The following is a 12,835-nucleotide window of genomic DNA, read 5'->3' as shown; positions in this document are numbered from 1 at the left end:
GGGGGTGTTTTTCCTATCGGAGGAATTTCTTGTTTGGTATACTTTTATGTTACACACGTACGTACACACACACACACACACATACACACATACACACACGCACGCACACACACACTCACACACACACTGACACACACACACTCACTGACACACACACACACACACACACACACACACACACACACACACACACACACACTCAGTCGATGAACGTCTTTCAATTCGTTGTTCAGTCGTTAGGTAAAAAAAAAAAAATAATAAAGCAGACCAAAATAAGCACGATATACTCTCCAATCGTTTGACTAACCAACCAACAAACAGACAAACAACAAAGAAACAACAAAACCAAACAAAACATTCGGCGGGATAGCTACAGATGATAATCAGCAAACAATTGCTATTCTTACATATATACAGAACGAGAGTATGGTATGCTCCCTATAGCATTAAAAAGGTCAAAGACAACGTTGAAAGAAGAAACCCAAGATCCCAGTTTTGATTGCTCATCAAGGAAAAGTAATTACCCATAAGGATAAAGCATAGCTGAGAGCCACAGGGGCGTGTGACTTATCTTACTATTTTAGTAGTGCGCACTTCCAAACAAACATGTAATTTGTTCCCTCATGGTGATATTTGAGTGTGCCAGTGGAAGTTTTTGTATGCCGTGCACAATCTAACATGTTGACTCGACAAACACGCGCCTGTGCACACATACAAACACACACACACACACACATACACACACACACACACACACACACACATATATACACACACACACACCACACACCTCATACACACACACACACACACACACACACACACACACACACTCACACACACACATATATCTTTATATATATATACGACTAGTGTCTGTCTGTCTGTCTGTCTGTCTGTTCGCGATGCACGGCCAAAGTTCTCGGTGGATCTTTTTCAAATTTGGACACCGTATTCAGCTACACCCCGGACACAACCTCATCGATGAGATATTTCAACACGTGCTCTCAGCGCGCAGCGCTGTGCGCGCTGAACCGATTTTTTTGTTTTTGTTTTTTTGTTGTCGGGATCCACTACCAGTAACTCTTCCTTATCTTCTCCAGTGTTTTCAGCCGCGATTATCTCCCTTCCTCCGTGTGGCGTCAATCCATATTCCCGTTACTACGTTACTATTTTTAGAAGGTCACTGCACGTTACTATTTTTAGAAGGTCTCCAGTGTTTTGCGCGTTTATCTCCTTTCCTTCGTGCGCCGGCCAAGCCGGCGTACACCCGGTCCCAGGCGCAGCCTGGTATTTGGCTCTACTTCTTCCCGGCAAAGCCGGTACCCGGCGAAGCGGGTAATCATCTAGTATATATATATGCACACACGTACGCACGCAAGCAAGCGCGCAAACGCACATCTCCTGACTTCATGGCGATCATACTTAGGCCAGCAGCCTATACTTCATTTATTAAGTTGCAACTTTCGTACCGAAACAAAATCATTGAATTCCTCGCATTTAGCCTTCATCCCAAAGGGTATCTCAGTTGTGTATTCATAAACCCCTATGGCTTATCAAACCCGAAGAAGCCTGAGGAAAGAGGGCAGACATAACGTCTTCTCCAATCAGAGAAACGAAGACCACGTGCTTGGTTCCAAACCCCGATCCTCCGCTATCATATTACAGGCAGTGACGGACGAGAAGTGTGATGGTGCTAATGGTGCTAATGGCTACAGCTTGCCTACAGATACTCTCAGATATGGTGCAAGGCTGTGGAAATGTTAAAGGGGTAATACTGACACCATTGCTGAACTGCTGAGAGATATTCGGTCGCTGGTATCAAAAACGCAGACACGAAACTATGCATATATATAAGCGGGAGTGCTCGCGCGTGCTTACATACATATACGCGGCACCCACGCACATACACCCGCACGTACACCGACACGTAGGTACATACGTACGTACGCACACAAGCACGCACGGACACACACACACACACAACGGCGCGCGCGCAAGCACACACACACACACACACACACACCCACACAATCATATACACACACACATACACACACATACACACAAACACACACACAAACACTGATACACACACACACACACACACACACACACATATCAACATTTTCTGCTGTACTGTGTGTATGTGTGTGTATGTGTGCTAGTTGGTCACTACAGCAAGGGTTGTCGCTTTAAAAACCAGTATTGATAACGAAGCTTGCAGTGCCCTGCAGATGGGGAACCTGGCCATCTCACGCTTTCTTCAGTTCTGTCAGTCTCCTTGAAATTGAGTGCCGCATAATTATATACAACGTCCTGGCTTGAGGTAAGGAACTGTTATTTGTGCACTCTTTTGCTCTCTTTCTAAGCAAAGGTTGACTTGGTGCTTGATATGACTGGTTAGTTCATGTGCTTTATGTTTTATCTTTTTTCTTAGGTTTTACCAGTTTTGTCTTGTTTCAGTTTCTGTGTGTGTGTTGTTGGATTTTTTTCCCGCCAGAGATTATGTATGTTATGCCTCGGTCTCACATCTACGAATGTCACCCGACTTTAGGTAGTCGGCTGGAAGTCGGAAGAGGTCGGAGAGTTCGTGAGAATTAGCAATTTTGTTTTTGAAAAGTCGGATAGTTTGGAAGGCCCTTCAGACTGTTTTGAAATTTTCAAAACAGTCGGAAGAGCCTCCCGACTCAGACGAATAGAAATTTGTCGGGTGGTTGTCGTAAGCGTGTCGGTTTAGTCGTAAGGCGATTCTGATTAGTCGTAACGGTAGTCGGAAGACTCGTAAGGGTGGTCGGATTTGTCGGTAGCATAGTTTCGTTCGGATTAGTCGTAAGGGCAGTCTGATTTGTCGTTAGGACAGTCGTTAGCTAGTCGGTTTAGTCGTTACAATGGTCGTGAGAGTCGGCTATTGTTCGGAAGTTTTTCAGCCGGGCCTGTCGTAACTGCAGTCGGAATTGTCGTTACTGCAGTCGGAAGTGTCTGGACACATGTCGGATTTGTCGGCCCTAAAGTCGGGTGGTTGTCGTCTGCTTGTCGGCTACATGGTCGGATCAGTCGTAAGGACAGGTCGGAAGTGAAATTTGGAGCCGAATTTGCATCCGACACTTCCGACCTAGCCGACTTAACTATCCCCGACACTTCCGAAAAATCGTATATGTGAGACCGAGGCATTCGAGCACGCATACTGCGCGCGTGTGTGAGAAGCATATTAGGTTATGCACGCCGTGGATGGTGGCACGCCTAGTTTTTTCCACCGCAGGAACAACACCCAATTCGTTCCCCCGCAAGACGAACAACATGGTAGGTGTCTCCAAATTAATGCCTTAAAATAGTAGATAACCAGACTTAGTATTGAAGTTTATATCATACTGTTCGGTACTTTATTTTGCATTGGATCAGCTAGTTGTCTTACCATTTACACTCTCGTGTACTACATAACAGAAGAAATGTCATCAAGACAAGTCAGAAATACTGTCTCCCACGTTAAAAATGATGAAATAACACAAAGCACGGTCAACAGAAGGGCTTAAATCCTTTTGCTGGTCAAAGTCAAACTACTTGTGGATACTGCTCTTCATTTTTAAGTTTAAGCTTACCTTAGTTTAGACTCACGATCGGTTCAAAGATCAACAGTAAAATTTGACGGGGTAAGATCCCCCGCAGCTTGGTGTCTGCGGGGGACCTTACCTACTGAGAATCGAGTACCACAAAATAACGCTAGATTAGAGCAGCTTATCCACGATGCTGGTGCCCAAAAACGCGCATACAAGGCTGCAAGGTATCGAAGATTAAACTGTGAGTATTAAAATAGTGCTTTAAATGGTAGTTCTAGGTTAATTTATACGAAATTGAGACCTCTCTGTATAATTTTCACGGACTTCGGCAGAAAATCGAACGCCACTGTTCACGAGTACACAACAAGACATAAATTACATATTATACATATAGCCTAGGCAATTCTGCTTTAGAATATCTATACTTAATAATGCGATTTGCCACAACGTACCTTCACAGGGCAATTCCTTTGCGAGATAACAATTTTGCTTCCGCGTGCGGGGGAACGAATTGGGTGTTGTTCCTGCGGTGGACAAAACTAGGCGTGCCACCATCCACGGCGTGTTATGTTCATTCTCAAAACAAATGTACTGCAAAACTAATGGCAAAACACTCCAACACACGAAATGCTGCGGTTGACGAAAAGTGCACAGCTGAGGAATGATCGCTAGCACTTGCGTCCTTTTATACAATTCTTCAAGTTTTGGGAATATTTAAAACCAAAAAAATAGCCTCATAAATAAACGAAGAAAGAAAGAAACAAGTCGCGTAAGGCGAAATTACTACATTAAGTCAAGCTGTCGAACTCACGGAATGACACTGAACGCACTGTAGTTTTTCACCAAGACAGTACAGCTTCGTCAATCCCCGCAAGAAGGAAATCGCTCACCTTCCACGTGCAAAACGCAGTGAAATTAACACGCCAGAATAGCGCGGTAGCGTATTGTGCTAAGCTGGAAAGCGCGCTTTTCTGTATTCTTGTTAACTTTCGGAGCTTGTTTTGAATACAACCTATCATATCTATATGTTTTTGGAATCAGGAAATGATAAAGAATAAGATGAAATCATTTTTGGATCGATTTCTTAAATTTTTATCGTAAGACTAATTAATCTATTGTCGTTAATTGTGATCACATTTTAAGAGTAAACATGACATATGTATATATTTTTAGATTCAGAATATGATGAAGAATACGATGCAGTCAATTTTAAGTCTGTTTGCAAAAAATCGATTTTAATGACAACTTTAATGAGCAAACTCATTATTTAATTGTTAAGCCTCCAAGCTGAAATGCAATACCAAAGTCCAGGCTTCGTCGAAGATTACTTGACCAAATGTTCAACCGATTTGGTTGAAAAATGAGAGCGTGACAGTGCCGCCTCAACTTTCACGAAAAGCCGAATATGACGTCATCAAAGCTATTTATCAAAAAAATGAAAAAAACCCATCTGGAGATACCATACTCAGGATCTCTCATGTCAAGTTTCATGAAGATCAGTCCAGTAGTTTTCTCTGAATCGCTCTACACACACACACACACACACACAGAGACATACATACACCACGACCCTCGTCTCGATTCGCCCCCTCTACGTCAAAACATTTAGTCAAAACCTGACTAAATGTAAACAAGTCGCGTAAGGCGAAAATACAATATTTAGTCAAGTAGCTGTCGAACTCACAGAATGAAACTGAACGCAATGCCATTTTTCAGCACGACCGTATACTCGTAGCATCGTCAGTCCACCGCTCATGGCAAAGGCAGTGAAATTGACCAGAAGAGCGGGGTAGTAGTTGCGCTAAGAAGGATAGCACGCTTTTCTGTACCTGTCTTTGTTTTAACTTTCTGAGCGTGTTTTTAATCCAAACATATCATATCTATATGTTTTTGGAATCAGGAACCGACAAGGAATAAGATGAAAGTGTTTTTAAATTGATTTGGACAATTTAATTTTGATAATAATTTTTATATATTTAATTTTCAGAGCTTGTTTTTAATCCAAATATAACATATTTATATGTTTTTGGAATCAGAAAATGATGGAAAATAAGATGAACGTAAATTTGGATCGTTTTATACATTTTTATTTTTTTTTACAATTTTCAGATTTTTAATGACCAAAGTCATTAATTAATTTTTAAGCCACCAAGCTGAAATGCAATACCGAAGTCCGGGCTTCGTCGAAGATTACTTGACCAAAATTTCAACCAATTTGGTTGAAAAATGAGGGCGTGACAGTGCCGCCTCAACTTTCACGAAAAGCCGGATATGACGTCATCAAAGACATTTATCAAAAAAATGAAAAAAAACGTTCGGGGATTTCATACCCAGGAACTCTCATGTCAAATTTCATAAAGATCGGTCCAGTAGTTTAGTCTGAATCGCTCTACACACACACACAGACACACAGACACACAGACACACGCACATACACCACGACCCTCGTTTCGATTCCCCCTCGATGTTAAAATATTTAGTCAAAACTTGACTAAATATAAAAAGAACATGTCGCGTAAGGCGAAATTACTACATTTAGTCAGTCAAGCTGTCGAACTCACAGAATGAAACTGAACGCACTGCATTTTTTCACCAAGACCGTTTAGCATCGTCAGTCCCCCGCTCGTGGAAAAGGCAGTGAAATTCGCAAGGCAGTATAGCGCGGTAGTGGATGCGCTCAGCGTGATAGCACGCTTTTCTGTACCTATATTCTTTTTATATTTAGTCAAGTTTTGACTAAATATTTTAACATCGAGGGGGAATCGAAACGAGGGTCGTGGTGTATGTGCGTGTGTGTGTGCGTGTGTCTGTGTGTGTCTGTGTGTGTGTGTAGAGCGATTCAGACTAAACTACTGGACCGATCTTTATGAAATTTGACATGAGAGTTCCTGGGTATGAAATCCCCGAACGTTTTTTTTCATTTTTTGGATAAATGTCTTTGATGACGTCATATCCGGCTTTTCGTGAAAGTTGAGGCGGCACTGTCACGCCCTCATTTTTCAACCAAATTGGTTGAAATTTTGGTCAAGTAATCTTCGACGAAGCCCGGGGTTCGGTATTGCATTTCAGCTTGGTGGCTTAAAAATTAATAAATGACTTTGGTCATTAAAAATCTGAAAATTGTAAAAAAAAATAAAAATTTATAAAACGATCCAAATTTACGTTTATCTTATTCTCCATCATTTGCTGATTCAAAAAACATATAAATATGTTATATTCGGATTAAAAACAAGCTCTGAAAATTAAATATATAAACATTATTATCAAAATTAAATTGTCCAAATCAATTTAAAAACACTTTCATCTTATTCTTTGTCGGTTCCTGATTCCAAAAACATATAGATATGATATGTTTGGATTAAAAACACGCTCAGAAAGTTAAAACAAAGACAGGTACAGAAAAGCGTGCTATCCTTCTTTGCGCAACTACTACCCCGCTCTTCTTGTCAATTTCACTGCCTTTGCCATGAGCGGTGGACTGACGATGCTACGAGTATACGGTCTTGCTGAAAAATGGCAGCTACTTGACTAAATATTGTATTTTCGCCTTACGCGACTTGTTACCTTTCTGAGCTTGTTTTTAATCCAAACATAACATATCTATATGTTTTTGGAATCAGGAACCGACAAGGCATACGATGAAGTGGGTTTTTTTAATCGATTTCGAACATTTAAATTTAATCATACTTTTTATATTTTTAATTTTCAGAGCTTGCTTCAAATCCTAATATAACATAATGATATGTTTTTGGAATCAGGAAATGTCGAAGAATAAGACAAAATTCTTTTTGGATCGTTTTATAAAAAAAATTATTTTAATCCCAATTTTCAGATTTGTAATGACCAAACTTATTAATTAATTTTTAAGCCTCCAAGCTGGAATGCAATACCAAAGTCCGGACTTCGACGAAGATTGCTTGATCAAAATTTCAATCCATTTGATTGAAAAATGAGGGCGTGACAGTGCGGCCTCAACTTTAAAAAAAAGCCGGATATGACGTCTTCAAAGACATTTATCGAAAAAAACATCCGGGGATATCATACCCAGGAACTCTCAAGATCGGTTTAGTAGTTTTCTCTGAATCGCTATACACACACACACACACACACACACACACACACACACACACACACACACACACACACACACACACACACACACACACACACACATACATACATACACACATACACCACGACCCTCGTCTCGATTCCCCGTCTATGTTAAGACCTTTAGTCAAAACTTGACTAAATGTAAACAAGTCGCGTAAGGCGAAAATACAACATTTAGTCAAGTAGCTGTCGAACTCACAGAATGAAACTGAACCCAATGCCATTGTACAGCAAGACCGTATACTCGTAGCATCGTCAGTCCACCGCTCATGGCAAAGGCAGTGAAATTGACCAGAAGAGCGGGGTAGTAGTTGCGCTAAGAAGGATAGCACGCTTTGGTTGAAAAATGAGGGCGTGACAGTGCCGCCTCAACTTTCACGAAAAGCCGGATATGACGTCATCAAAGACATTTATCAAAAAAATGAAAAAAACGTTCGGGGATTTCATACCCAGGAACTCTCATGTCAAATTTCATAAAGATCGGTCCAGTAGTTTAGTCTGAATCGCTCTACACACACACACATACACACACAGACACACACGCACATACACCACGACCCTCGTCTCGATTCCCCCCTCTACGTTAAAACATTTAGTCAAAACTTGACTAAATGTAAAAAGGAAGCAAAGAAACAAAGAAAGAAAATCAATAAAGAAACCAACCGACCTATTGGTTTTTGGTGTAAGTATGTTCAACACGAAGGATAGCTAGCTTTCGCCAATGCATGTAGCATGTAGCATGCAAAGTACAACAGTATGTGCGCAGGTTTACGCAGTTTTGCACATCGGAAAGGAAATGATCGAGGTGTGACCTATTGTGTACGCCATCATAGATCCGTCCAGGATTTTACATGGAATAGGAGCAATCTGCCACTCGGACTAATACCAAAAACTAAACATTTAATTCATTTCAATCTCCACGCAGGCTTATCAAATGCGCAGGAGACTGAAACAAAATGGGTTTGCTTTTTTAGATAAGACTCTAAATAAACACACTGATGTGTACAACAACAACAAAAACACCCAACAACAACAACAACAACAACAACAACCAACAACAACTACAACAACTACAACAGTAAACAAAATCGTTCGGGTCTTTTTTTTTCTTTTTTTTTTTCGTTCAGTTTTATTTTGATGGCTCAATGTAAATCATGCCGTCAAAAACTGCCACTTTTGAGGGTTGGTGTGATCAGGTACCAAAGACGTTATACCCAGACATTGCTCAAATCCAATATACCCATTTTTGAGCAGAAAAAACCAGATCTTCAAATACACATATGCTTCTGACTGAAACACTCTGTAACATCTGGGCTATTCAACTTAAAAAATTTTTTTTTTTTTTAAAAACTGTTTGTGCTCAGTGTATTTTTTTTAATTTTATTTCTCAGGTTTCAAGGTGTGTCATCATCACCAAACTATGGAGAATAGTGCCCCGAGCAAAGCAACGCCGAGAGATGTCGGCATCGTCGGGACTGGTCAGTACGCCTCCGCCTTCGCTAACCGCTTGCTGACCGCTGGCTATTCTGTCACGCTGGGCAGTCGGCGTCCAGAACACCCTCACCCCTTTCTCTTTGGAGATCCGGAAAAGTTGGCCATTGATGAAATCAGAGTGACGTCACTGGAAGACTGCGTCAGAGGGAATGACGTCATCATCGTCGCTCTGCATGTCGACCACTTCGAGAGCACGTTCACTCCGGAGATGGGTCGACTTTGTCGTGGGAAAGTGTTGATTGACGTTTCCAACAGGGGCAGTAGTGGCAGCGAGAAAAACGCCCGAACCAAACCCACATCCAACGCTCAACTATTAGCCTCGCTGGTTCCCGAAGCCAGGGTCGTCAAAGCCTTCAACTCCATCTCCGCTTACGTCATGGAGAATGACGTCACGGCGGGCGGCACGAGGGCGGTGCCTGTAGCTGGCGATGACATCCTGGCGCGTGCGACCGTATGCGCGCTGGCCCGAGATATGGGGTTCGAACCCCAGGAGAACGGGAGCCTGGCCAACGCTTGGAGGATGGAAGAAGCGGTCCTGAGGGCGTTTCCAGAGTGGACGCTGGCTACCGTTGTGGCGCTGGTGGTTTTCGTCTTTTGGTTTCTCTTTGCTGTTAGCCGGTGAGTGCATACACTCTTGCTGATAATCGTATGTTTTCGAATCCTTTAAGTTGATTGACTGTACACACATATTGAAGTTAAGTGATGACGTACAAACGACAAAAAAGCAAGTAAGCAATCAAGCAAATAGTCACTAGCACTCCACAAATAACATTCTGGTGGTTGTTATTATTTAAGATTATTTTATTATCATTATCTTTTTGTCCTGCTTTTCGGTCACCAAAGCAAATGTCACTCTCTCTCGCAGTCTAGGTCTTCTGTTAGTACTGTGCATATGACGTGTGTTATCTGTGTGTGTGTGTGTGTGTGTGTGTGTGTGTGTGTGTGTGTGTGTGTGTGTGTGTGTGTGTGTGTGTGTGTGTGTGTGTGTGTGTGTGTGTGTGTGTGTGTCTTTACTGTTTGTTAGCTTTCAAGTTGTAATATCAGTAGTGATAATATGATAACAAGAATGTTAACGTAACTAACAATGGAAAACTTGTGGTTGTTGTTCCTTCAATTGCTGATAACCAAAAGCCTAAATTTCGAAATCTCCCATCATTTTCTTCTCTCGCAGGTTTTACCTAGCAAGCAGCAACATCAAGTGGGACCAGCTGCCTCTGAAGATTCTCAACAAAGTCTTCGGTGCCACCTCTCTGACCCTACTGTCACTGACCTACTTTCCAAGCACGTTCGCCACGCTCTTCCAGGTGGCTTACGGCACCAAGTACAGAGGCTTCCCTGGCTGGCTGGACACTTGGCTCAAGTCACGGAAACAGCTCGGTCTTCTGGCTTACTTTCTCATCTGTTTTCACGTTGTCATTTCAACGCTGATTCTGAGTCCCACCTACATGCGTTCATGGTTTCCAGCAATCGGCGCCATCGTCAGAATCCCTGCGAACATGACGGGAAATGTTGTTGTCCCGCTTGAACCTGCTTGGATGACGTGGATCGGAGAGTTGTCGCTCTTGGTGGGGATCGCGGCCTTTGCGCTCATGTCCCTTCTGGCCGTGACGTCACTTCCGTCCGTGGCGAGGTCTCTTAACTGGGCTGAGTGGCGCCTGATCCATTCGAGGCTGGGTTACGTCATGCTGACGTTGGCGATGACGCATGTGTACGTCATGGGGGTCCCGAAGTGGATGAAGACCGGGTTTCCTCTGGTGTTTTTTCAAGTCAAGTTCCTGAGCATTGTGCTGCCCTCTGTGGTGATTTTCTGCAAGCTGATTCTGCTCCTGCCTTGTGTCGATGGCTACGTTGACCGCATCAGAAAGGGATGGGAGAGGAAAAAGCCAGCCGGGAAACAAGACCTCACCGGCGTTTAGAGTGACGAGGAAATGCAATGCTTCTAGTGTGGACTTTTGTCTTGAATTGGAACTTCAACTGAATCTGGCTCGATGTTTATGGACGTAGGTCTGTTGATAGTTCTAGTGTTGGGGGAAAAAACCGACTCAATTTGGTATCATCTGGTGTGTGAATGTCTTACTGCTTAGAACGCAAAAGACAAAACACATCAGCAAACCTCCCACTATTGAAACGTAAAACCGTTTGTAAGTTTTGTATCTGTGGTATTCTTCATATATTGTCTGTAGAACAAAACAAAACAAAAATAATATGAATCAATCAATTACAATGTCATTTTTGTTTAATGTATACAGGGACCAGAACCAACGCTCACTTATACGTTATTGTTGTTATTGAAGGGAGTGTATTTTTATACTAACTAATGTAAGACATCCTATTTAAATGTAAACTTATAGAACAACTACGTAATCGTGTTTTTGTTTCATTTTGTGCTTATTAAAACAAACAAAATTTCGAGCGCGCATGTGTGTGTGTGTGTGTGCGTGCGTCCGTTCGTGTGTGTGTGTGTGTATGTGTGTGTGTGCGTGTGTGTATGTGCGCGTGCGTGCGTGCGTGAGTGCGTGCGTGTGTGTGTGTATGTGTGTGTGCGCGTGCGTTCGTGTGTGCGTGCGAGTTTGTGCGTGCGAGCGTGTGTGTGTGTGTGTGTGCGTGCGTGCGTGTGTGTGTGTGTATGTGCGTGCGTGCGTGCGTGCGTGCGTGCGTGTGTGTGTGCGCGTGCGTTCGTGTATGCGTGCGAGTGTGTGCGTGTGTGCGTGCGTGCGCGGGTGTGTGTGTGTTTGTATTTGCGTAATAAAGAAAACTGTCTTGGAAATTCCAAACAGAAATTTTTTTTTTCTTTTCAACCGACACCACACTACACTCCCATTAAGCGCTTTTAACTGTCGATAGTACGTAATTAATAAATCTTACTCGATATTTACGCGCTTTCATGAATTCGAATAAACGCAATGTAATTTGACACATTAAGAGGCTGTAGCTTTGCACATTTTCGTTGAGCTATAATCAGCAATGTTCCTCTTCTTTTACGCACGTTCATCAAATCAAATCAAATCAAATCTAATCCAGTCAAATCAACCGTATAATCTCAAGCATGGGAAATTACATTTGTGATGCGAATGTACTTCCAATTCCTTTTCTTTGATTTTCTTGAAAGTAGCTTTTTATTCTAACGGAATCATCAATCGAACGCGAGTCTTTATTAACAAAAAAATTAGTGTACTTGCTAGGTTACGAGTGTGGTTTTGGAGGAAAAATTCACGCCAATAAAGGATGAAATTATACAATATTTTACCAACGGTTCATCTTTGTCATCGAAACCGACTGAACACACAAGTACGTATTCCAGTGGAATTGGTAGCGTCATTGATTCGAACTCACCCCAAAAACAACATGCTTGTCGAACGCAGTCACCCAGAAGAAAATGCCAAGACGCCGTTGTTTAACTTAAAGATTCAATATATGTATAGAACGTTAGCTATGATTTTGATTTTTTTCCCCTTCATTTTCGTTATGATTATTTACAGTTTCTACGTGTGATGACAGCGTGTTCCATGAAAACGTCAGGTATTTTCTGTTTGTGTACATATACAATATCTTCTGTATGGTCGTTTTTATAACGTTTTGACAAAATACTGACAACAAACTGGGTGGCCGAGTGGTAACGCACTTGCGCTCGGAAGCGAGAGGTTGCGAGTTCGACCCTGGGTCAGGGCGTT

At 42.2% G+C, this 12,835-nt stretch overlaps 1 protein-coding gene across 1 annotated transcript; it reads left to right on the top strand.

Annotated features, from left to right (window-relative positions):
* Positions 1 to 2,222: 2,222 nt before the first annotated feature.
* Positions 2,223 to 11,633, top strand: LOC138945724 (metalloreductase STEAP2-like). The gene is made up of 3 exons (XM_070317214.1): positions 2,223 to 2,329; positions 9,062 to 9,782; positions 10,336 to 11,633. Exons 2-3 carry the CDS (start codon positions 9,091 to 9,093, stop codon positions 11,078 to 11,080), a joined length of 1,437 nt encoding a protein of 478 aa, XP_070173315.1. The 5' UTR covers positions 2,223 to 2,329; positions 9,062 to 9,090; the 3' UTR covers positions 11,081 to 11,633.
* The last annotated feature ends 1,202 nt before the right edge of the window (positions 11,634 to 12,835 follow it).

The sequence above is a fragment of the Littorina saxatilis genome, linkage group LG13 (assembly GCF_037325665.1).
Source record: "Littorina saxatilis isolate snail1 linkage group LG13, US_GU_Lsax_2.0, whole genome shotgun sequence".
Taxonomy (NCBI): Eukaryota; Metazoa; Mollusca; class Gastropoda; order Littorinimorpha; family Littorinidae; genus Littorina; species Littorina saxatilis.
Note: the sequence above shows the minus strand (reverse complement) of the source record. Positions and strands in the feature narration are given on the sequence as shown.

Coding starts and splice junctions, on each gene's coding strand:
- LOC138945724 (XM_070317214.1), top strand. CDS start 9,091: ATGGAGAATAGTGCCCCGAGCAAAGCAACGCCGAGAGATGTCGGCATC. Junction 9,783..10,335: donor TTTCTCTTTGCTGTTAGCCG/GTGAGTGCATAC, acceptor CTTCTCTCGCAG/GTTTTACCTAGCAAGCAGCA.